This window comes from Nannobrachium achirus, assembly GCF_963921795.1.
Source record: "Nannobrachium achirus genome assembly, chromosome: 17".
NCBI classification, from domain to species: Eukaryota; Metazoa; Chordata; class Actinopteri; order Myctophiformes; family Myctophidae; genus Nannobrachium; species Nannobrachium achirus.
Genome location: NC_137824.1, coordinates 34,628,636 through 34,653,635, shown reverse-complemented (window position 1 = coordinate 34,653,635; position 25,000 = coordinate 34,628,636). Strand labels below are relative to the sequence as shown.

The window sequence follows — 25,000 nt, the reverse complement described above, 5'->3', positions numbered from 1 at the left end:
ACTAACAGCTAACAGAATCCCTTTTATGCCCATATATGGAGATCCCTAACAGAATCCCTTTTATGCCCATATATGGAGATCCCTAACAGAATCCCTTTTATGCCCATATATGGAGATCCCTAACAGAATCCCTTTTATGCCCATATATGGAGATCCCTAACAGAATCCCTTTTATGCCCATATATGGAGATCCCTAACAGAATCCCTTGTATGCCCATATATGGAGATCCCTAACAGAATCCCTTTTATGCCCATATATGGAGATCCCTAACAGAATCCCTTTTATGCCCATATATTATGGAGAAATCCCTGCTCTGAGTATCTGACATCAGTGTGATGTCACCTGTTTATGCCCATATATGGAGATCCCTGCTCTGCGTATCTGGTTGCTAATTGGGGAACCCTGCAATACTGTACAAACATACTGTTTCTCTTCTTTCCCCCCATCAGGTTTTCATTGGTCGGGTCGCGTACCCGCTGTGGTCCCGGAGAGCTGCCTCCTCATCATGGTGGGCCTGCTGGTGGGCGGAGTCATCTACGGTGTCCGTCACTCGGCCCCGCCCACTCTGAGTGCTGAGGCCTTCTTCCTGTTCCTGCTGCCGCCCATCGTTCTGGACGCGGGCTACTTCCTGCCGGGGAGGCTCTTCTTCGAGAACCTTGGAACCATCCTGTGGTAGAGTGGATGACTGTGTGTGTGTGTGTGTGCGCGCGCGCACACACGTGTGCGTGTGTGCGTGCGTGTGTGCGTTCTGGTGTGTGCGTGTGTGTGCGTGTGTGTGTATTAGACAGTGGTGGACAAGTACAGTGGGGCGGCATAGCTCAGGGGTAGAGAAACCGTTATTAGAGCACGAAGAGTTCCCGAAGGGTTCCCAGTTCAAATCCGGGCTCCCCCTGAGCTCTGAACCCCTAATTGCTCCCGGTGAGTAGGTTGGTGCCTTGCATGGTTTCCTCCGCCACCGGTATATGAATGTGTGTGTGAATGGAATGCACAATCTATGTAAAGCGCCTTGGATAAAAGCGCTATATAAATGCACCATTTACCATTTACTCAAACCCATAAGACTTGGCTCAAAGTATAGACCATGAAGGCGATAGCAAGATACAGCGTTTCCGGGTTCCCGAAATTCCGAATGACCTAAGTTGACACCTTTTTAGGAGGCAGAAGTAGGTTTGGAGTCTATTCATTTCCAAGGGGAGAGTGAACGTGAACACAGCTTCTGAAACATTCTTTAGCCCCACGGTCACTCAACTAAATATTGGACCCGATCGTCACACAAGCCACATAATATTCCCAACATTTATATATACTAGCCCTTACCCGTTCAAAGATATGAGCTCCGAAATGATGTGCAGTGTGTGGGTTATGGGGTGTGCACTGTGCACACAGTATATGAAGGATGGAAAGTAACTTTAACTGGTGCTTGCATGATAATATGTAGGAGCATCAATGTAAGAAATACCCGTTTCGTTTAATGGCTATAGAGATACTGTGTACCGATCTGCATGATTTTTGGACAACATCTGTAACAGGGCCAGACAACCGCCCACCCGCCTGCACACACACACACACACACACACACACACACACACACACACACACACACACACACACACACACACACACACACACACACACACACACACAGCTGGTTAAACATGTTGCCTCATGCTAGAGGCAGAATAGATATGCCTCATGCTAGATGCAGAATAGATATAGATACACCATAAAAATGCTAATATACAGCATATGATTTGTGAAAGTGACAAACGGGCTTCACAGTTATGTCAGGTGTGTTCATATGCTAATGGTGATGCGATTTCAGATCAATTGCTCCAGCCACTGAGGAGAAACGCTGTGACAGACAGACAGACACTCACTCAGACAGACACTCACTCAGACAGACAGACAGACATTCGCAAAATTATATGTTTGATATACATAACTTTATTATTATCGACCTTTCTCTGTCCCAGCGACACACTCTCCTGGGATCTAGAACCAGTAAACAGGACATTCACGAGATTTGCCCACTATGTGCCCACTTAGAAGGCTATTTCGGGCTATTTCTAGGATTTGTGTACCATGTCGCACTCTAGTGGCTCCGTTTAGGTTGCACTATCTTGGTATATTAAAAATCTGTGCTATAGAATAAATACTCCTGGCCAAATAACTCAATTAAAAGCGTGTGTGCATGTGCAATCTGCAACAGATCTGGATCTGCTACTTTTGATGCTTTTGTGTGAAGCATAATCATCAGGTATTATGATTATACTTGGAAAAATATTCTTTTCAAAAAAACTGTACAGAAAGACAGAGAGGCTTTCGGCTTTCAGGAAGTAACCACAAATTCACTTGCATATTATAACCACATCTGTGGGTCTATTAGAGTAATGTTAACTCCATAGATACATACAAAACAGGAAAAAAAAAGTACAAAACTATGGCACCACCTCTTTAAAATATGGAGATAAGAGGATATACCACAACTATACCCACTATGTCCTGTCCCTGGCCCCGTCCCCGTCATGTCCCATGTCTCCAGGTATGCGGTGCTGGGAACGCTGTGGAATGTGCTGGGCATCGGCATGTCCCTGTACGGCGTGTGTCTGCTGTCCCCGGGCTCCCTGGGGGACGTGTCCCTCCTCCACTGCCTGCTGTTCGGCTCACTCATCGCGGCCGTGGACCCCGTGGCCGTGCTGTCCGTCTTCCAGGAGATCCACGTCAACGAACAGCTCCACATCCTGGTGTTCGGGGAGTCTCTGCTCAACGACGCCGTCACAGTGGTGAGGAGGAGGAGGAGGAGGAGGAGGATCCCTCTAAATCAGTGTTTCTCAAACCTTTACATGTCAAGGTCTCCTCTTAACTCTGACAGTGTACAAATGGAACCATTTGTATAAGGAACCTGGAATCCACTTTGAGACTGCTCTAGTCTAAATCACTGGTTCTCAAAGGCGTCCAGGGGTCCTTGAGGGAGATCCAGGGGGGCCCCATGCTAAATAGAAACCAAATGGACCCTTATGAGTCTGTAATGTATATCAATTATTTTAAGCCTATATCAAGCCATCCGGGATCCTGGTGAATCACCATAAATCCTTTGTGAAAAAAAAAAGAAAAAAAGAAATGCGAAACTAAGGGTATTTATTAGATGTTGTATACTGTATTGCTTGATTCTAGAGCTTAAAATAATTGATATCAATATTTTTGTAAATCTTTATGGGAAAAATGAATGGCAGATTTTTAAACCACGCCCATTGTTATGCCCTACTACGGCTAAATCTCCCTGTGGGTCCTGTCTCTTTTTTTCCCCTCCTCCAGGTCCTTTACAAGCTGTTCGAGTCATTCCTGCGCCTGCCGTCCGTGTCTGGTCTGGACGTGTTGCTGGGGGGCTGCAGGGTGGTGGTGGTGGGCCTGGGGGGGCTGTGCGTGGGCCTGTTCTTTGGCCTGGTGGCCGCTCTCACCTCCAGGTTCACCTCCAGAGCCCCCGTCATCGCACCCCTGTTTGTCTTCCTCTACTCCTACCTGTCCTACCTGACCTCCGAGATGCTCCACCTGTCTGGGATCATGGCGTGAGTGCTGCTACCTACCTATATATTGTCGTTGTCGGGTGGAAACCTTGTATGTCCAAAACGGTTCCTTTTGTATTTATCATTTTAGAAAATGATTTAAAATAGTGAAAATAGCAGATCTACAAGCACACAACGCCTCGCACCGCGAGGTGATGTGAAGCACTGTTTCTCCAAACTGGGTCAGACTCGGGACCCATTTGTGGGTCACGTCGGACACATTTTTATGGGTCACGGGTCGACCAGGCCTGGAATTTCTTCATTTTAGGGGCAACAACGGCCACATGGCCTTTGATGTTGTCCATTTTTGAGGGCACAAAGGCCAAATGCCAGGGCAGGAAGGCCATCAAATAAAACAAGATTTTAGTCCATTGAAAGAATTCATTGAATTTACAAGTTAAGGATGCTTTTACAATTCTGCTGTGAAATAAATAAATTTATTTTTTTACAATCTGATCCATGCACCAATCAAAGTTACTGGATTGGTTTAATTTCCCTGAAATTCCTGCCATGGTCACGGCTCAAGTAAAAATCACACCCAGTGATTAATTCAAGAACTCAAAGTTTTCTTTTTCTTTCCTTTTTCTTTATCATTCTGTTGTTGTTGGTAGGTTTAAGTTCCCACTTGATGTTGTGTGGGAGTCCAGACTGCTCCAGATCGTACTGAGTAACTGCTAGCTTGCATAACGTCTTCAGACTAGGACTTACATGTAAGATCTGTAAGATGGGTTTTGAATGGATTGTGTATCCAAAGAGGAGGACACGATCACCAACCATGCAATAGCTCGTACAAGTTATGGGACGAGGGCCTTTCCCCTTGGCTTTAACCTTCTTCCAGGAGAAGGTCTCTGGATTGTATTTCCTCAGATCATTGCATGTCGGTCTCGGACTACATTTGCTACCACCAAATATGTACAGCTCTCCGTTGTAGGCAAAGGCTGAATGCCACAGACGTCCTGCTAAACGGAGCTGCGCGGAAGGCGTGCTCAGCCAGCAGTTGGTTTCTGTGTCAAATATTCTGATGTTGTTGTAGTTGTAGTCGTCGTCGTCGTCGTTCCCCTCTCTGCCCCCAAATACAAACATCTTTGTCCCAATGACGGTGGCAGAGTGATGAATTGAAACGGGTGGTGTAGTGCCACTGGTGTTGATTAAAGACCACACTACTGTAGTGGTGTCCAACTTGTAGATATCATTAGTGCTTTCATCCATGTAGTTGAGTCCTCCATGGACATACATCACCCTCTCCAAAACACAAGCAGAGTGGCCGGCCCTCACCTCTGGAACAGTTCCAGAAACACAGGGCTTGAACCATCTGTGGGTGTCGATATTAAATGAATAAAGAGCGTTGTCCCTGCATTCTCCGTCCATGGTTCTAGGGACGTTGTTGTATGGTTCTATCATTATCATACAATTCACTAGCCCACCCCAGAGGTAGACGGCGTCTTCTATCAGTACAGCTGTGTGGCCCCAACGCATGGAGGGAACCTCAAAAGGACGTCTTCCTCCTCTTCTAGATGCCGCTGGGGGCAACTTCACCCATTGCAAAGTCACTGTGTTGAAGACGTGCACCTCAATCTGACCCGTGTCGTGGGTATCTCCGTCACGGAACCCTCCAAAGCAGAAAACCTTATCCCTCACTGGCACAGCAGGATAAGAAAACAGGTGTTTTTCTGGTCCTGTTTCCGGACACACCGCTTCTCCTGTCACAGACACCGCCCAGTACAACATTGTCTCGCTGTTTCTGTCTCAATCTCTAGTATGTCTGCGACATCTTATATAAGCTGATTGGAGCTCTGCTCTGATGTCGTAGACATGCATGTGTAACAGGACAGATTTGCGCATGTGTCCTTATTTCTACACATTTTCTATTTGAAATGCTGCTTCATCCACTGAACTCCAATGCTGTTTTCAAGTGTAGACTGCACTCAATTGCAATTGCAATTGCAATTTTGTTATTTCAGTGGCTCCATAGCCATTAGGCTACCAGTAAGACGCCCTAATTGTCACGGTGCAGCTCAGTAGATGTAGGACCCAATTGCAGAATAGACAGTCAAGAGGCAGAGCAGGTCAAATGAAAGATGATTTATTCTCTAAAACACAGGAACACACAAATGGATGCAGGAGAATACAAAGAACATAACTAGGACTGAACACCATAACAAACATCTAAGATGTTGACAAGTACACACAAGGAAGTGGGGGGTTTAAATAGACATAAGACTAACAAATGATTGGCTGCAAGACTAACAGGACACAGGTGGAGAACAATAACTATTGTTTAGTTTAGTTTATTTGATCACTCACATTTTTACAAGTCATATATCCACTTAGTCATTGTTACATGTGGTCAAAAGGAATAGGCTGAAGCTGAAAGCTTGTAGAAGCCTATCCTACTTATTCAAGGAGTAAAATACAGTGATTAGTTATAGGAATGTTTGAAATTCAAGGATGCATCGGCCTCATAGCAGATATGAGAGAATAAAAAATAAAACATTTAAAAATAAATGGAAAATTAAGATAAAAAAACATGTTCGAAGAATTTCCATATACATCAACACTAACTATACACAGGGAGGTGAGGCAAGACAGGCAACAGTAACTTGGTAATACAGGAAACACTAGAACAACACTAAAAATAAGGGTATACGGAGACAGATCCTGACACTAAGGGAGAGACGCACATGGCGTGCATGCAACCGCCTGGGTGACAGCAGACTGCTGGGGGAGTGCTGGCGCTTTAGCATGGGATCAACTTTGACCAAAATGCACAGACCTGGTTGGTTGTTTAAGTTGGACACAATGTGGCCAAAATGTGGCCATATCTTTCCAAATATGGAGATGACTTACACAATACGTCTATATATGGGCATTCCCAGATACGGGCTTAATGTTGATGAAATCAGGGATCTCCATATATGGGCATAAAAGGGATTGTATTAGTGTGGTTGCCCTAACAGGGCATGACATTTTCGGGCCGGGTAGGTAATTAGTAAGGCCAGACAGGGCCTCGGGCCGGCCCATTAGGGCCCAGTTAGGTAGGGCGTTTCCATACTCCTATGGCCGAAATGAGTGCCATAGCCAATATGAGGTGACTAGAGACTAGTCATCTAGTCAACGCCTAGTTATTTCGCGTTACTTTCTCCTCATTGGCTGGCCCCATTGCCAAATATGGCCACATACATACCCACATAACATACACACCCACAGACAGCTATCATCACCCTGCTTGCATGCTCTGCTGGCGCAAGTAATGACAAGATAACCAAACTAGTACTAACCACTGCCAGGGGGATGATGGGTTATTTCTGCATAAGTACTATGAAGTAGTTGTGAGGCATGTTTAGGTGTGGTGAGAGGCTGTTTGATGTAGTGGTGAATGTATTTAGGCTAACGTAGTCTTGTAGTGTGGAGTGTAATGGAAATGGGTTCATGATCAGAGTAGTAGTGTGCACAGATATATGTTTGTGCAGTTAAGTTCTGGAGTCAATCCTGCGTTCACTCCCCCAATGTTCACAAGGCGTAAACTGGTATATAATGACTTTTGCTATTTCTAGTTTAACTATTGGAACTCTATTTTCATGACGTCACGTGCACATCACGTGCACGCAGCCGCACATGTTCATGCGGCCTGCCGCTCGGTGCTAGTTGAAATACTGTATTCAATACTTTTTTTCAATGTAATTATATTTCTTATTATTTTGTTACATTGTTAATTTGTTGTTTTTATTTTAGTTTCAGTTCATTTATTTTCCTTTTAGTTTTAGATAATACCTTTACATGAGCTCCTTCTCAATTCGGGGGTTGGACACTACTAAGTGCGGGTTTCAAGTGTGATGTGTACCATTTCGTAGACCCCTTCAAATCTACCCAACGCGCCCCCACGATTCAACCTGAATCAGACTGACGCTGTGTCCGAAATCCGCCCTATTCCCTATTATAGTGTACTATATGGGGGTTCCGCCATTTTGAAGTAGTGTCGGAACTCGGAATGTATAGTGAGCATTATTGTACCCTAATATAGTGGACTCAAATATCCAACAATGTATCTGGATTTGTAGGGTACAGTCGATGGTCACTAATCGAGCACTGCCGCCCCACAATGCACTGCGCGGCGGGCGCTACCTCGCGCTTTGAGCACACTCATGCAGTGTGCACGCGCACACGGCAGGCAATTTTCTGGGCAGGAGGCAACGCAGCTAGCCACCAGTTGCTGAGCAAATGTGGCAGCCACCTGTAGCAGAACCACCGTCTAAAGAAAATAACATGTACAAATGTCCAGTCCACAGCCTTGTCACCAGGGAACAAATTGTGAAAAAAAGGTTAAAAGTTTCCTTATACACAAAAGAGTAGCTGATCCACACGCTCTCAGTGGTTGTATAACTGCTATTTCTGCCAAATGTTCACTTGTTACAACATGCCCAGAATAGGGTTAAAACACTGAAAAGGTTGAATTTGCCATCTCTCTGTCCCGTTCCCGTCTCAGCATAGTGACGTGCGCCGTGACCATGAAGCAGTACGTGGAGGCCAACGTCTCGGAGCACAGCAACACCAGCATCCAGTACTTCCTGAAGATGTGGAGCAGCGTCAGCGAGACACTCATCTTCATCTTCCTGGGCGTGTCCACCATACAGGACGTCCACATGTGGAGCTGGCCCTTCGTCTGCTCCACGCTCCTGCTCTGCTTGCTCTGGAGGGCCACAGGTAGGGAGAGGGAAAACACTGGAGGGCCACAGGTAGGGAGCATAGACTGTAAAAAATATGGACGGTGGGAACCCATTCGTTTCTATGCAGCAAAAATGAAGCTTTTTTTTGCCCTTGTATGGGTGTCGCCATCATTATTTTCATACCCAAGTACCCAAGTAATGCTATTGGCTGGCAACGGTCACGTGCAACCACAGGGATACTTGGCTAAATGTGTTAAGCCTGCCGAAAATAAAGCACACAAAGAAGAATCATCACAAGCCTATGATCACAAGCCCCTCACATACCCTGCTTTAACATCAAGGGGGAAAACACTAAAACAGCATTTATCCTCTCTGACTGTCGGTTGGGAACATCAAAACTGTTTACTTCTGCACCACTGTTTTCTCTCTGAACAGTAAACAAACCAGCATTAAGGTATATCTGGGTGGGTGACGTGACGTAACGTTTTCGCTGTCCTCGGTGTCAAACATGTATAAATAAAAAATATATTTGTCAAAAACCTTCTGAATATTGTGCAGGACATTAAGCTTTATGTGAACTTACTCAAGATTAAAACATTTCATTCCTCATTTCTTCAGAATCTTCAACCAAACATGGCAAAACTCATATGGTGTGACTGTCCTGACCTTGTTTCTCAAAGTGGGAACTTGAATAAAACTAAGAAAAAGAATTGCTAAAAATCATTTGAAAATGAATTTAGGCTAAAAAAAATGTCTATTTTGAGCCTATATCTTTTCAAAGTCAAAGCATAATGTTTTCAGTCATTTCTGATCAAAAACATTTTGTCCCCCAACCCAAAATCATTTGGTGTGACACTAGTTTGGAAAAATTAAACAGGCAATTATTTGGACACCTATTGGCTAGAGAGGTCCTTCTTCTGTAAGGCTATTCAGCACTCCCAGCACAACTGCAAGACAGGTGTCTGAGGTGAGTTATGATTTTAACATTTTCATGAAATGCCATCTTGTTGAAACGTTCACAAACTCACCATTCTGGATGTCTTTTGGTGTGACACCTTTTCTTTAAAAAAAGCTTAAGTTATTTGAAGTTTTGGTCATATTTCCATGTAGATCTAGGCTGCTTTGTTATAGCTAGCATGCTGTTAGCATGCTAATATGTACATAGTAGCCTCAAGGTAAACCTAAATGCAGAAAACAGTAATATGGTGTGACACTTAATCATATGGTGTGACAGGTCTGCTTGTCACGCCATATGACTTGATTGTCACACCATATGATTTATACTGTATTTAACTACAGATATAACAATAAATAACAAAGTTCCATGTTTCTTTTGTACATTTAAACATTTGTTTTAAACATTTTTACATAAAATGTAATTTAGCTTCATTCAGTGATACTTCAAATTCATCAGACAGAGCAGAAACCCCTTCACAGAAACCTTAACATATTGTTTCAATCTAAACAATATTTTCTCTTTGTCTTAAACTATACATTCCATTTTCTTTTGTCAGCTGGGAAATGACAAGTGCTGAGAGAACGAGAAAGTACAGGGAGAAACTAAACAATGACCCAGCAAGGAGAGAGGAGCCAAAGGGGCGAGACTGCATTTTCTAAGAAGAGCAGGAGGTTGTCTGTGGCATAGCAGAACCACAACAAGGCAGCCGGTTTGCTACCCTCACCAAATACGACTGGCTGATGTACAATACAGTCTAAATGTATAATCTAATCTGATCTAATACTTTTGTACTTTCACTCACTGGACTGGACAGTGGACAGTGTTAAGGTAGGACCCGAGACAAAACTAGCGAAAATAGCTGATCTACAAGCGCTCAACACGTTGTGCTTGTAGATCAGCTATTTTTGGAGTTGCGCAACCCAGCACTCTTTAGCTAGTGGAGATGTGGTGTAATGTCATGATTCCTAATTACATTTGTTCAACACAAAATGCTGTGTTCAAGTTCAGGAGACTTCGGAAAAAAGCAATTTACCTGAATGCTGAGTTCTGTTTCCACTAATTGGTGTTAATAAAATGTTGCCTTGGCTCCAAGTGTGGCTATGCGCCTTATTGTCTCTTTAGGATCCTTCTGCCGTGGGCCGGCAGAAGACTTAGGTGTGTGTAGCATTCCTGTGCACATCCTCATCATCCATCTACTACTACAATTCTTTCTTATCCCATGTTAAAGCCCTACAATAATATCCTGTTCAGAAATATTAAGGCCATGTTATCCTGGGTAATTGTTTAATCAATCAGTAAAGTTCAGTACTCACTAATAGGTAGGTTAAACACAGTTTGTTTTGACACATGAAGATATGATCATACGGTGTGACACTAAATCATTTGGTGTGACATTCCAAATAGTGAAAAATCATACCTTTATTAATGATTAAACCAAAAAAATGTTTATGCATTACATAGAGAATATTATCAGGAAGAGTCACAAATATTTGTGTAATTTTAGAGAAAGTTTTGACAGAATACATTTAAAATATGTTGTAAGATCATGAACATGGGCCTCACACAGAGTGTCGATTATGAAAAAAACATACAGATATAATTAATTTTCAAAAAACTATAGTGGATCACTGGTTAGTTATGATAAAGGACTTTGATAAAGTGAGTAACTTAAGAAAGATGTACTCCATTTTCATTTTATGAACAATTATTTTCATGTCACACCATATGACGATTTTAGGCACAAGTACAACAAACTGCTGAATAAAGTCTGATTCCAATAAAATATCTAAAAACAGAATGTATTTCCATAAGGTTGAGAGTGAGTAGAACAAAAGTAAATAACTTTTATGCCTGCAATTTAAAGTTTTTTTAAAAACACATTTTTTGGGGCGTCACGTCACTGACCCATCTGCACATTTCTAAAGTCTTCTTAAATTACAAATTAAAAATTGGCCAAATTGTCAAATATTAGAGGCAGACATTTTGAAAATAGCCGATCTACATGCTAACAACACGTGTTCTAGAAAATGTAATGCCTCAACTCTTAGTCAGGGTGGGGGTCCCTGGTTAAAATATGATTCTTTTGAGGGTCACGGCCTGAAAAGGTTGAGAACCACAGTAACTAAGTGCATTTACTTAAGTACTGTACTTAAGTATAATTTTGAGATACTTGTGCTTCACTGGCGTATTTCAAATTTCTTATACTTTTACTACTACTCCACAACATCTCGGATCCAAATATTGTACTTTTACTCCACTACAATTATTTTCAAACTTTAGTAACTAGTTACTAAAGATATAAATTATAGTTTTATAAAACATACATCCACTTTAGCCCTAATGTATACCTAGGTTACATTTTTGTATTTTTACTTTTGGTACTTTAAGTATATTTTTATGCCAATACTTTCGTACCTTTACTCTAAGTACATTTTGAATTCCGGACTTTTACTTGTACCAGAGTGTTTCTATACTGCAGTGATGCTTTTACTTGAGTAAAACATTTTAGTACTTTTTCCACCACTGCTTCTCGGGATTCAAATTCCAAAATAGCAAAAGTAGCAGATCTACAAGCTCAAAACGCGGCACGAAGCGACACACCAGTGTGAAGTGAGTGGTGCTGCTGCTGATGATGCTGATGATGACAGACCCTCATGACGTCACATGTGGGGGGTCAAATATCAGTATTTGGTACAAGGCCTATGGAGATAAGAGCAACGTTTTACCATGAAGGATGTGAACCAGTGGTGGATCTATGGGTGTTCCTTGGTGGGTACAGGCCCAGACAGTTTGAATCTGGGCCCACCCACATTGACAGCTTTTATCACCGTTATGAGATCCGTGAATCACCATCGGGCGCGGTCGTGTCGTGCAGCCAGCCAGCCACAGGCACAGCTGATCTTGCCACTGTAGACAATTCTTCCCAAAAGAGGCGATCATGCCTGCTCCTCAAAAGTAAAAAATGCCATCCACATTTCCAGCATGAAAGCAGCCAAATGTACAGTGAGAAAAAAATGAAAGCAACCAAATGTACAGTGAGAAAAACATGTCAAACTGTAATTGTCATCATCCACCGGTCATTATAAGCTTAAAACTCAGGCCCCGTCAGTCTACACGTTCTATAACCGTCATGCCACTGAACCAAACTACCCAACGCAGTGTTTTCTCTGTGAGCCATGCAATCAATCACTCATGCAAATATCCCATCAGAGCTGAGATTCCCAAGTATAGTGTCCTTAAGCCGTGGTGTTCCTGATGTCAGCAATGTTCTGTCGACAAAATGCAAGTTTGACAGCCACATCAAACCAACAAACAAATATGACCTCCCTCATTCGAGAACCACGTCAAGGACGCATGGACTGGTAATAAAATGATGAAGTAAAGTGCAATAAAGCAAGTGCTCTTGTGGTGGGTTGTCCCTTTCCATTAGGAAAAAAGACCATTACTCCATCAAAAGTAATCAACAAAATAAACTACTATAGAAACTGGTCAAACATTGGCCAAATTGTCAAATGACCATAATGTCCCCGACAACCAAACTTTTCGTCGGAAAGGTCTTGTTCAACTACAAAATGACGTCACTCGCATCTTCTGAAAAGCATTACACTGAATTAGAGTTCCGAAAGCTGCAGGTCGAAAGTCGGAAACTCTCAGACGAAAGGTTTGGTGGTCGGAGACAGTATGGACAGGCCTATAAGTTAAGGCATAAGAGCTGGTACTTAAGATAATCAAAATAGAGCCCTACAGTATATAGCAGGGGTCTTCAACAGGGAGTCCGGGACCCCTAGGGGGTCCTCCAAATCTTTGTGTGATAGAATCTTTTTTTGTATTAATCACTTCTAGTGTCCATATTCTGAGAACTTTAGCCAAAAATAGCAGATCTACAAGCTCACAACGCCTCACAGCGCAAGGCGTTGTGAGCTTGTAGATCGGCTATTTTCGGCAGCGAGTTTTGGTGTAGAGGGGGAAAAAGAGCAGACCAAGTACAGAGTGAAAGGTCAAGTTTATTAAGTATTGATGGTTCAAGTGGTTAAATATCTGAAAACACAAATTGACATGAATCCAGAATACACTGATGATTGTGCTGTCAAACGATAAAACTATATGGAACTTATGAAAAGGTTGTGGGGGCCCCTGCTTCATCTTTCTCTCAACTAAGGGGTTCTTTTGGCCTGAAAACGTTGAAGACCTCTGGTATATAGTCTTCTATGGTTGGCTTCTGAACAATTCCAGTGCTGGTGGTGCATCGTATCGGTTCATAATAACCCAAGCTGGCAGTTGAATGACCGGTACGCTGAGCTGGTTTGCCCTCCTATACTATGTCCAGGAGTTCTGTTGCTGACAGCTGTGGTGAACAAACTACGGAGAAACGCTGTGACCTTCAGAGACCAGTTCATCATCGCCTACGGCGGCCTGCGAGGGGCAATCTGTTTCTCCCTGGTCTTCCTCATTGACGACTTCCCCAAGAAGAGGCTCTTCATCACGACGACCATCGTGGTCATCCTCTTCACTGTGTTTGTCCAGGTGAAACGAACACACTCTTGTTTAGGGTTTAAGTGATAATGGACACAGTCCAATAGCCTTTATATTTTGCCATAGATGGATTCAACATTCTGTAGCTGCTAATGAGAAACCACTTGCCAACATCCTATTAGCTGTGTACTTTACTAGCCAATTTAACCCCTGTCTATTTTCATTGTCTAATGAAAAGAGACAATCTAGAAGCTCACAACAGACACATTGAGACATGTTGTGAGCTTGTAGATCTAGTTTTGGTATTGCTGAATTTCTTTAAAATAGCGTAGGCCTAAAAGAGTACTCTTTGAAATGTTTTCGCTCATACTGGCATGCCCAAAATAGGGAAGTCAGTTTGAAGATAGTTAATATACATTTATTATCATTATTTTTATTTGTAGGCTAGCTACAAAATAAATGCGATGAAGTCAAATATTAGACAAGTCAATTATGTAATAATTGTGACAAGCCTAACTGAGGACCAGGATGGAGAACCATCATGGTATAATATTGCACACATCTTCACATGTTTGCTTTCCAGGGAATGACCATAAAGCCATTGGTGGAACTGCTGGATGTGAAGAGGAAGAAGAGAGCTCTGCCTACAGTCAGTGAGGAGATCCACAGCAGGGTGAGACACTCTCAAAATGTCAGATAAATGTAGTTCCTATGACTTTACGGTTTATTAGCCATTCAAGCCCTATTAATACTTTCAAATGTTGTAAACAAAATAAGGAAAACAGCAAATGATGTTGCCTATAATGACATGCCCAAAATAGAAATGCCAGCTTGAAAGTGGTTAAAAGTTATGACACAATATTATTGTGTCATAACTTCCATCGGCTGTATGCAGAGAGAGAGAGAGAGAGGGGGGGGGGGGGGGGGGGGGGGTCTATAGAGGAATACAGAATAATGTATTCCATTGAGACTCAATGGAATACAAATCCATAACCATTTTACAGTTTAGATCATTATATTTTTGGTATTAAAAGGCTATTTTAGGAGTCTAAATTTCAATGGCATGATTAAACACTAAAGCTCAGAAGCTGCACTGCAGTGCCCTCTATTGGCACAGGATCATTTAGAAACAAAACAATAACATGAAAGTATTTGAATGGTTGACAGACTCCAATGACCTATGCCTGAATTTGTTGGAAGCTTAAAAAAAGTACAAATAAAGTTTCTGAAATAAATTCAATAACATTACTCAATTTGTACTCATTGAATACGTTACATTAGATACGTTAGTATTATGCAATGTGTGTTACACCTAAAGCCCAAACCACACCAATCCGATTCGCCTTGCAACATGCAACTACCGGTACATGCAACTACTCGCTACCATTATCCCCAATGGCAGTTGCACAGAGTTGCATTGTTGTGGTTGACCTTAAAACGGTTTTGTTGCAAGGAGTTGCATGGCTAATCATTGGTATACAGCAGGTATGCCAGAGACGAGAGGAAGTACAAGGACATAGAATTAAGCAGTCAGGTGATGGTTATCACTGTTATTTTATGACAAAAAATAAATAGAAACTATTTTTTTTCACCAGTTCTCGTCTTGTTGAATTCTTTTTCAAATCACCGCTGACCATAATAATCAAACTGCACTCTGTCGAGGTGCCAACTTGCGTGCACTAGTGTAGCGTCACGGCCGGGAGGCGAACCCGGGACCCCGATTTGCCAGGTATGCACACTGACCAGTCAGCCAAAGTGCCAGGCACAGCTAACGCACATACCGTATAGCCTACAGTCGTCCCCTCTACCTGGAAGCGCGACCACGCGCGCCGGCCAGGATCTAAGATCGACTTTGAAACCGGGGGGTTCAAACGCAACTCAGGGGGGAACAGTCGTCGACTACTAGCCGGACAGGCCTACACCGCCGCCGGGGATGAATACTTCCCCTCTGTACCGCTGCCACCAATGTAGCGTCACGGCCGGGAGGCGAACCCGGGACCCCGATTTGCCAGGTATGCACGCTGACCAGTCAGCCAAAGTGCCAGGCACGTTGGCGCCAACGCACATACCGTATAGCCTACACTAGTCGTGACCATATACGACCTACTTGTGCCAGGAGAGCGTGCAAGCACTGTGATCGGTGCTGTTCAGTGCTGTCTGTATGTACCGGTATGTGGGTGGACTAGTTGGCACTCTGTCGAGGTGCCAACTTGCGCCTTGTTATTTCTATCAGGTCGCACTTGTTGGTGTTGACTTCACCAAGAACACTGCTCCCTCATTGGCTAAAGGCCCTGCATGTAAGGTCGGCCAGGAACAGACAGCACCGAATGCAGTACTTGCGTGCTTGGCTGGCGCAATAAATAATGCAAAATAATAATGATTAACACTGCTATACCCTTTATATTGTGTTGTGTCTAAGCTCCTGGACCACCTGTTAGCAGGCATAGAGGACGTGGTGGGCTACTGGGGACAGCACTACTGGAAGGACAAGTGAGTATCACAGATACGTCCCAATCTACTAAAACAGTGTTTCTCAATTTGGGCACCAGAGGGGGTTCCGTGGGGTCCCCAGTCCCCATTCAAATGATTGAGTGTTAATCGCCCGTATTACATGTACAATACAGCTAGAGCATGTACAAGAATGGCTATTCTTGGTTTCACTGTTATCAATATACTGTCAGGACATACTACAACTACAATAAAGGAATTCTGGACCAAATGGCAGATCGTATTGGACCAAATGTATAACAATAATAATAATAAAATATAAAAAAAAGATTGGGGGTCCCAGAGGTTTCAAGTTTTCAAATGGAGGTCCGTGGCTAAATGCATAGCAAATTGGGGGTCCTTTAAAAGAAAGATTGAGATTGACAAAGCATATAGGTTTGATACTGATGGATTAAAAGTACCCACAAGTACCAACAGATGGCAGCAAAGATGTTTTAAAATGTATAGCACTGAATGATTGCTTCACATGCAATTATTAATCTCTGAGCTAGGACAGAATCCCTGGGGGGAGATGTTGGTCTATGAGCATCAGGCAGTGCTACTAGATGTCCTACAATTTAGGCATTTAGTAGACACTCTTAATCCAGAGCGATTTACAATAAGAAAGGTATAGCCCGGCCTCTACTGAGATAATTGTTCACTTTGTGATACAAGCACCAAATTTTGCACAGTTTCCTCTGGACCTACTTTTTCCAAAAAGCAAGTTGGCCACTCAATTAAAAACAAATAGGGTTGGGGTCCCATTGACTTTCTATACAGTAAAATAATACTTTTTTTTAATGCTTTAAGTAGCAAGTGAGGGGTCAAACTAGGGTTTTTTCATGAGCCTGAATCCAATGCAAGCATTTGTTTTGCAGGAAAAACATTCCTTGGGCTAGAAAGGCCCCCATAAAAGCGTGAAAACCACGGTGAAAAGTGATGACTCATCACTAAACCATAGTTTTGTGGTGGCCTTTCTAGCCCAAGGAATGTTTTTTGTGCAAAACAGATGCTTACAATGGATTCAGCACCATGAAAAACCCCTAGTTTGACCTCTCACATGCTATTTGAAGCATATTTATTTTTTTGTATTATTTTACTGTATAGAAAGTCAATGGGACCCCAACCCTATTTGTTTTTAATTGAGTGGCTAACTTGCTTTTCTGAACAAGTAGGTCCTAGGCATTGTTCATGCCAAATTTGGTGCTTGTATGATCACAAAGTGAACTATCCTATCAATAAATTGACTTGTAGCCGCTTGACTAGTAATACATCAATTCATCAACATAAATACATCAAATGCATAGAAATAGTCATCTAAGAAAAACATAGGTAGACATATACAGTAAAAACTATAAAGTAAAAACATAAAAATGCTAGTATCTGACATCACGCTCTGACATCACTGTGATGTCAGGGGAACCACACTAACAGAATCCCTTTTATGCCCTTATATGGAGATCCCTGATCTCAATATTCATCAATAGTCATCAATATTGAGCCCATATCTAACATATGGGAATGCCCTTATATGGAGGAAGACAGCCCATATCTGTGAGGCTGGTTCTACAGACAGGGATTTCCATAATATGGGCATAAAAGGGATTGTATATGATGTCAGATGTCATAGACGTCATAGCATAGGACTTTCACATAACAAATAACTGAGTAAGCATATGTTTGGGGTCTCACAGCCATATACAGTATATGGATCTCCATATATGGAGACCCCTGGCAGGGGTCTCCATATATGGGTAAGTGGTCCGATATACATCACTGGCCAGATGGCCAAGACATGGCGCGACCTCGCTTGTCGCTCCTTACGTGTCTTACTGGTATCGTATAAAGATGGTAAAATAACATTCTAGTTTTTCACATTCCAGATTGCAGCCAATGTTTTTTTTCTATAGAGGGTATGCATGTCCACTGGGACCTGCCCCCTAATCTAGACTGAGTGGCAAAACATTGAGCAGCATGGAGCATTGGAGTTTGGGAGTGCTAGTTGCAAATTACTCAAACGTCGGGGCGTGACGTTGGTGTAGTGGTTAGTGCATATGCCCTTCATACGGAAGGTGAGTGGTTCAAACCCTGCCTAAGCCGACGTCAGCAAGGGGAGAAGACGACAGCCAGCCCCATGGCCTCCCCTAAGTAACAAGAAATCTTGTGAAATAAAATGTTGTCAACCAATCATCAAGGATGATGATACACGAAAGAAGAAGACTCAAACGTCCTGCAGCAGTGATGTCACGCGCATACCCTCTATTGTTATAAGCTGACGATCTCCTGCAGTGACCTTATCTTACTGTATCTCCTTCTTTCATGTGTACCTGAACCTGTGTGAGGTTTGAGCAGTTCAACAGGAAGTACCTCCGCCGCATCCTGATCCGCGAGGACCGGCAGGATCGCTCCAGCATCCTCCGGGTTTACCAGGAGCTGGAGAGACGCGACCACGTGGCCAGAGGAGACGAGGAGGCGCCGCCTTCATCGTGAGAAAAAACAACCCTCTATACCAGGGGTCTTCAACAGGGGTTCCGCCAAATGTTTGTGTGATCATGTTTGATCACTTGAACCCTAGCATCCCTATATTCCTTCCTATTAGTGGAACATTAGCCAACAAATAGCAGATCTACAAGCTCACAACGCCTCGCGCTGCGAGGCGTTGTGAGCTTATAGATCAGCTATTTTTTGGCAAAGAGGTTTGGTGTAGACTAGAGGGAAAAGAAGAGCAGACTAGTATTGACAGTTCAAGTGGTTAAATATATGAAAATACACATTAATCCAACCTGCACAGATGATATAGTGCTGTCAAGTGTAAATTGTATATGAAATAATCCATGTACATTTTTAATCTGCAACTATACAATATGTAGTGGGGGTCCCTGATTCATCTCTCTCAGAGCTAAGGGGTCCTTGGCCTTCAAACATTGAAGACCCCTGCTCTATACGCTTTAAACCTCCTCCAACTCATACAAACATTATGCCCAAGTATTCCCATCCGTGCTCCTCTGTGCTTCCTATGAATCTGATTGATCAATGTACACACAGCCTGGTTTATATACTGTACGTTGTATTATGACAGAGTCATGCATACACCTAAAATAGCTGATTTACAAGCTTGCAGTGCATCGAGCTTGGGCATTTACTATTATTTTTACCTTATTTTTATGGCCTAAAACTAGACTAGGTCTAAAACGAGATTATTCAATTATGAAAATAATCATTACATCGCTAGATGTATGCTACTGTATTATTTATGTCTGAATGCATAATGCAATGTGCAATTGCACTAATTTGAGCCCTGTACCACTGTATGTTATGTGCCTACACAGTACTGTACTGTAGTATAGTGTTAATCTACTAAGAAGAGTGTAAATGGAACCAAATGGAACCTTACACAGGTCCATTTGTACACTTCAGAATTTCACTGCATTTCCGTATATATAACAAAGCACTTTACAATGTACAATACATTCACCCATTCACACACACCTACCAACGGCGGAGGTAACCATGCATGGCACCAACCTGCTCATAGGGAGCAGTTAGGGGTTCAGTGTATGTCTTGCTCAAGGACACTCCGACAGCAACACCGGCCTCGAACCGGGAACCTTCTGATTCCCAAGTGATTCTACCTGCTGAGCCACTGAGGATTTTACTGTGTAGTAGTAGTATACAGCACTTGGTACCACAATGTTAAGAGTTGATTGTTTTATGATATGTTGTCACTCAACCACAAGTCACAGTAAATCCCTTGTATGTGTATACTTGGCAATAAAGTGTTTCTTATAATGAAGGGATGTCGTCCCTTCCTCCTCTCTCCTGACAGACTTGACACTCGTTCACAGAGCAGGCCCCTCCTCCCAGAGGAGATGGACAGCATCAGGCGCATTCTGTCCCGAAACCTGCAGACTTTCAACAACAAGGTAAACAAACACTGAAACCTGCACACTTTCAACAACAAGGTAAACACTGAAACCTGCACACTTTCAACAACAAGTTGAACACTGAAACCTGCACACTTTCAACAACAAGGTAGACACACTGAAACCTGCACATCTTAAACAGCAAGGTAAACACACAGCTTCCTGAAATCTAAATTCAGGGCTTGATTGTGCTCAATTTTGATGGCCGGTGAAGAACTGAAGATACATATTTTTTTGTATTATTCCTGCTTCTGGTGAGACTGAATACAACTGAAATAGCAGATTTGTTGTATGAAGAATTAAGCCCTTTGCACACAGGCGCGTTTAACCGCACGGATAAAACGGACAATATATTTTTTTGAAAAGAAAACAATGATTCTCTATGACCTCATGCACACCGGCTCCGAATTAGCCGTGCGACGAGTGGCTGCCGCCGTGCGTTTTTTTCTCGATCGAAACCAGTTCGATTCGTGCGTCTTGTCGCATGCGGTAAAAAACTCATCACTCCTTTTATGACTCCTTTTTGGATCCGCAGCGCCGATTCCGCACAGCCTTGCACACCAAATCCAATGCGTTTTATTCATGCCGCAAACGAAAAAAAACGCAACTGTCCTGTGTGCAAAGGGCTTTACATAGGGATTGATTGGTAAAGAAATGCCCAACCCCTCTGCTTTTTACAAATCAAACTCTGCCTAAAGCCTGCAGTCTATGACAGTGCTTCTAAACCTGTGGGCAATGGCCATGAGGATATTGCAAATGAACCCCCAAATAATTGACAAAAGTAAAGGGTGGAGAACCCCAGGTCTATGACATGATCTGTGGGACCCCAGTGATCTATGACAGTGGCTTTCAGCTATTTTCATATCAAGGTCCATTATGTATTCTGCATTTGAGCCACAGACCGCCATTTGACGAGATTTAGCTTCTCAGATGTTTAACAGTAATTTAACTCTTGAGAGCGTAAAATGAAACCAAATGGACCCTCAAGGGTTAAAGATCTATAAGGGTCCATTTGGTTAACAACTCTACATCATTTATTTGGGGACCACCTGGAACCCCCTCAAGGACCACTGGTCTATGACCTATTCAGGCCGTGACCCCCTAAATAATCTTATTTGAACTGGGGACCCCACCCTGACGAGCACTAAGAGTTGAGGCATTACATTTTGTATAACACAGTTCTATTGTGAAAATAGCGGATCTACATGCTCACAACGCATCGCAACGCGAGGCGTTGTGAGCATGTAGATCGGCTGTTTTCACAGTTTCTGCCTCAAATATTTGACAATTTGGCCAATGTTTAATTTGTCATTTTAGAGGTATTAAAAAGTCCTTAAATTGTCACTTTAGAAAAGTGCATATACCCTCTATACACTTAAACTTGATGTTGGTTTGTTTACTGTTGAGTGAGAAAACAATGTTGCACTGCACATTAAGTTAATCATATGGGGGAACCCCCAAAATAATTTGGGGACCCCCCCCTGGTGGTCCCCGGACCACTGGTTGAAAACCACTGGTCTATGACATGATGTGTGTGTTGGTTCTGTAGCAGACCCCAGCCTACAGCAGACACAATTTCTACCAGGACCCCTTCACTGACCGGGTCAGGAAGCCGCTCCGCAGACACCAGAGCCTGGGAGAGAGATTCACATCTAACACACACACAAACTGGACACAGGTACGGGCGCACGCACACGCACGCACAGTGTCGCACACGCACGCGCACGCACGCACACGCACGCACACACACATACGCACACGCACACACACACTGGAATGCTTCTCACTAAATGTATAATTATACAGTGCAGGCGACCGCAAGTGTGGCCTGAATCCTTTGGGGTAATTATTAATTGTCTTAACCTGTGGAATTATGGATAACAAGTTCATATTTAACCAAATGAATTACATTTTTCTCTTTTGAGCTTTTGGGGTTTTCTGGAATCCCTTTGTGTAAACCAGAAGGTCTTAAAAAGATTTATGTCAAGGACCCACAAATTAATATGCAACATTTGGCTGCAAAACCCCATCTGAAAACATGATGTGCAAGGGATTTGTGTTCTTTAAATATTTAAAAAATGTCAAGATATATTTTTTAAATATCAGTAAATCAGCAATCAAATGTACAAATGGCTGATGTATATAGGGTTAAAATTTGGGGACCCAAGGACCCCTCTTTGAGAACCACTGGTGTAAACTGTAAATACACGGCTCAAGTGAAGGTGGGAAATATTATTCTAATGCAGAGGAAAGGTGCATTGCTTAATGGACTTGCTCTTCATACAAAACCTTTCAGGTGGCTCTTTGGACAAAAATGTTAGAGCAATCTCTGTGAGCAATTTAAATGTCCCAGAAGTACATCAAATTGCACTCATCCGTCAAGAACCGAATACTGTATATCGTCACTGTCGGGCAGAAACCTTGTATCTCCAAGTTTCAGATGTGTACGTTTTTTCGTAAAGTAAAGCCCTGCTTCAGCATACAAGACTGTCGCACAAAAGTAGTGAAGAAAGCAGCTCTACAAGCACACAACGCCTCGCTCTGTGAGGCATTTTGTGCTTGTAGATCGGCTATTTTCACTAGCTTAAATCATTTTAAAATGATGAATACAAAACAAACGGTTTTGGAAATACAAGGTTTCCACCCGACAACGACGATATCTGTGTGAAAGTACTAACATTTATCAGTGCAGGAGAGGAGACTAAATAGTACTGATTTTTGAGCTCCTGGAAGGAGCTAAGCTCCAACATCTGGCTTTGACCGGTCCCAAAAGAATCTCTGGTGCCCAACAGATGTCCGGGCTCTGAAGTGTGGCCTACATCTGGTCTAGATATGGCCTACATCTTGGCACAAACGGCGCCGCTCAAAGTTTGTTGTACGCCCACGGTCCCATTAGCTAATTAATGAAATTAACTCATAAATAGCACTGCTCACTTCACACTAGGTGTGATTTTTAAATAAGACAGAAAGGTTGCACATCAGCAATGGGTTTTCTGAGAGGAGTGGGAGACCCAAAATCCGGTATAAATGAAAGGTAGGAATTGAAAATGATCTCAAAAAGGTAGCACATCCAAAACTTCAAATCAATGGAGGACACATACTCACATTTCCGTACACTGTACACAGACACCAACAAACGAATGCTTCCGTGTTTCGGCTATGAGCCTTCATCAGAACATTCACATCACATAGATTCACTTTATACAAAAGGTCAGAGTTCACCTACAGCTGAAATCACCAAGGTCCAATCACTTGTATACAAGAAGGAACACTGATTTGATTAATTCAATTACAGGCAATTTGAGGCGTATATCATACATCATCATTACACATCCAACAGTGCAGGAGCATTTAGTCTATGCGTTTAGGAGCCACCATAAGGGAGAGGGGTAATTAAAGCGAGCACAAGTCATTGTTTTATTTAGTTTACATATGGCCACTCCTTTGGCCAAGGTTGAAATAGTTAGTTAACACAAATAATAATCTTGATTTTACCAGTCTCTAATATGAACTGTATGCATACAGTATATATACATGGATGTATGTTTGCTGGCGTGTGACAGGGAGAAGATGGGGAGCTGAGTGCAACACAGAGGGGGAGGACAGGACTCACTCGCTCTCACACAGGTACAATTCAGTGTTCATTTTGATTTATTTTAGTCATAGTCTTTTCAATAAAATGTAATTTAGTTTTAGTCATATATTAGTCATCTGAAGAGTTTAAGATCTAGTCTAGATTTAGTCAACTAAATAGCATATGATTTTATTTGACTAGATCTACAGTACAGTTGATTTTGGCGACAACAATGCATAAAGTAAAAAAAGCAAAAGTTAACCTTTTGTGAATAAAACATTATTTTCACAATTTTTTATAGTAGAGAATACAGAGCTATTTAACACTTATTTTAACAAAGAATATCACTACTACTACTTTAACCCATTTCGACTGGGAACACCAATACCTTTCAATCCGGGAACCCCTTTTGGTGTTGTTGTTGCTGTATACAGCTTATAGCAATATTAAAATAATAATAATTTACTTGAATAAAAAGGTAAGGATTTAGAAGGCGTTTTTATGTTGCTCGCCTTTCCCTACTTTGTTCTAGTCTGCTCTATGAGCACCCCAGTCCAGGCTGCGTCGGCGGGACCAGACTCCATGAGCCACCCGGCCCCCCAGCCAGCTCCTGTCCAGCAGGCCCGCTTGGCCGAACCGGACTCCCCGGCCAGAGAGAACCAGAGCCTCTCGCAGCAGCAGGCCACCGCAGCCAGAGTACCCAAGAAGCAGCTCAGCTTTGCTTTGGAGAGCGAATAATAACAGGCATTTGACAACAAAATATTTTGAGATGGGGTCCGTGGCCAAATACTTGTAATTTTGAGGGGTCCTTGACATGGCAAAGTTTGAGAACCACCGATATACCGGTAGGCTGATTCTACAAATGTCTTCTAAATCCTAACAGTTTTCTGAGTGTTCTCAAACTTTGTCATGTCAAAGGACCCCCAAAATGATATGCATTTGGCCCCGGACTGCCATCTAAAAATATTTTGTTCCAGGGACCCCCAGAAGCAAAGACTTTAGTTAACAATGTTCACTCTGAATGTGGGTCTTGCCAAATGCTAGATGCAGAATAGATACATGCGGCGTAAACAACCAGACATGACTTAGCCCATTAAAACCTGAGGCAGATTCTACGAATGCCTGTTAAATCAGTAGTTCTCACACTTTCAAGATCTTTCAAAAAATGTAAAGAAGATGGCAGATGTACAAGCTGTGTTTAGAGACGCTGAGGAAGGCCACACGGCCGAAACCGGTCCGTCTATTCGGTGAGATGCTGTGAAATAATGATTTAATAAATCTACAAGAAACTACTCCAGAGAGTGCGGATATTCCCTTTTTTCCTGTTTAGATGTACAAGCTTGCAGTGCGGCACAAA

General features: G+C 42.6%; 1 protein-coding gene across 1 annotated transcript in view; it reads left to right on the top strand.

Annotated features, from left to right (window-relative positions):
- LOC308302435 (sodium/hydrogen exchanger 2-like) overlaps nucleotides 1-24,381 on the top strand; it is a gene marked incomplete at both ends in the record, with an annotated part of 26,062 nt that extends 1,681 nt beyond the window's left edge. The window contains 12 exons of the mRNA XM_080746689.1: nucleotides 451-673; nucleotides 2,544-2,784; nucleotides 3,317-3,567; nucleotides 8,048-8,265; nucleotides 13,514-13,710; nucleotides 14,243-14,332; nucleotides 16,079-16,149; nucleotides 18,489-18,632; nucleotides 19,973-20,069; nucleotides 21,619-21,747; nucleotides 23,633-23,696; nucleotides 24,176-24,381. Coding sequence (XP_080602815.1) covers nucleotides 451-673; nucleotides 2,544-2,784; nucleotides 3,317-3,567; nucleotides 8,048-8,265; nucleotides 13,514-13,710; nucleotides 14,243-14,332; nucleotides 16,079-16,149; nucleotides 18,489-18,632; nucleotides 19,973-20,069; nucleotides 21,619-21,747; nucleotides 23,633-23,696; nucleotides 24,176-24,381 — 1,931 coding nt within the window. The remainder of the gene's footprint in view (nucleotides 1-450; nucleotides 674-2,543; nucleotides 2,785-3,316; nucleotides 3,568-8,047; nucleotides 8,266-13,513; nucleotides 13,711-14,242; nucleotides 14,333-16,078; nucleotides 16,150-18,488; nucleotides 18,633-19,972; nucleotides 20,070-21,618; nucleotides 21,748-23,632; nucleotides 23,697-24,175) is intronic.
- Nucleotides 24,382-25,000: the final 619 nt, after the last annotated feature.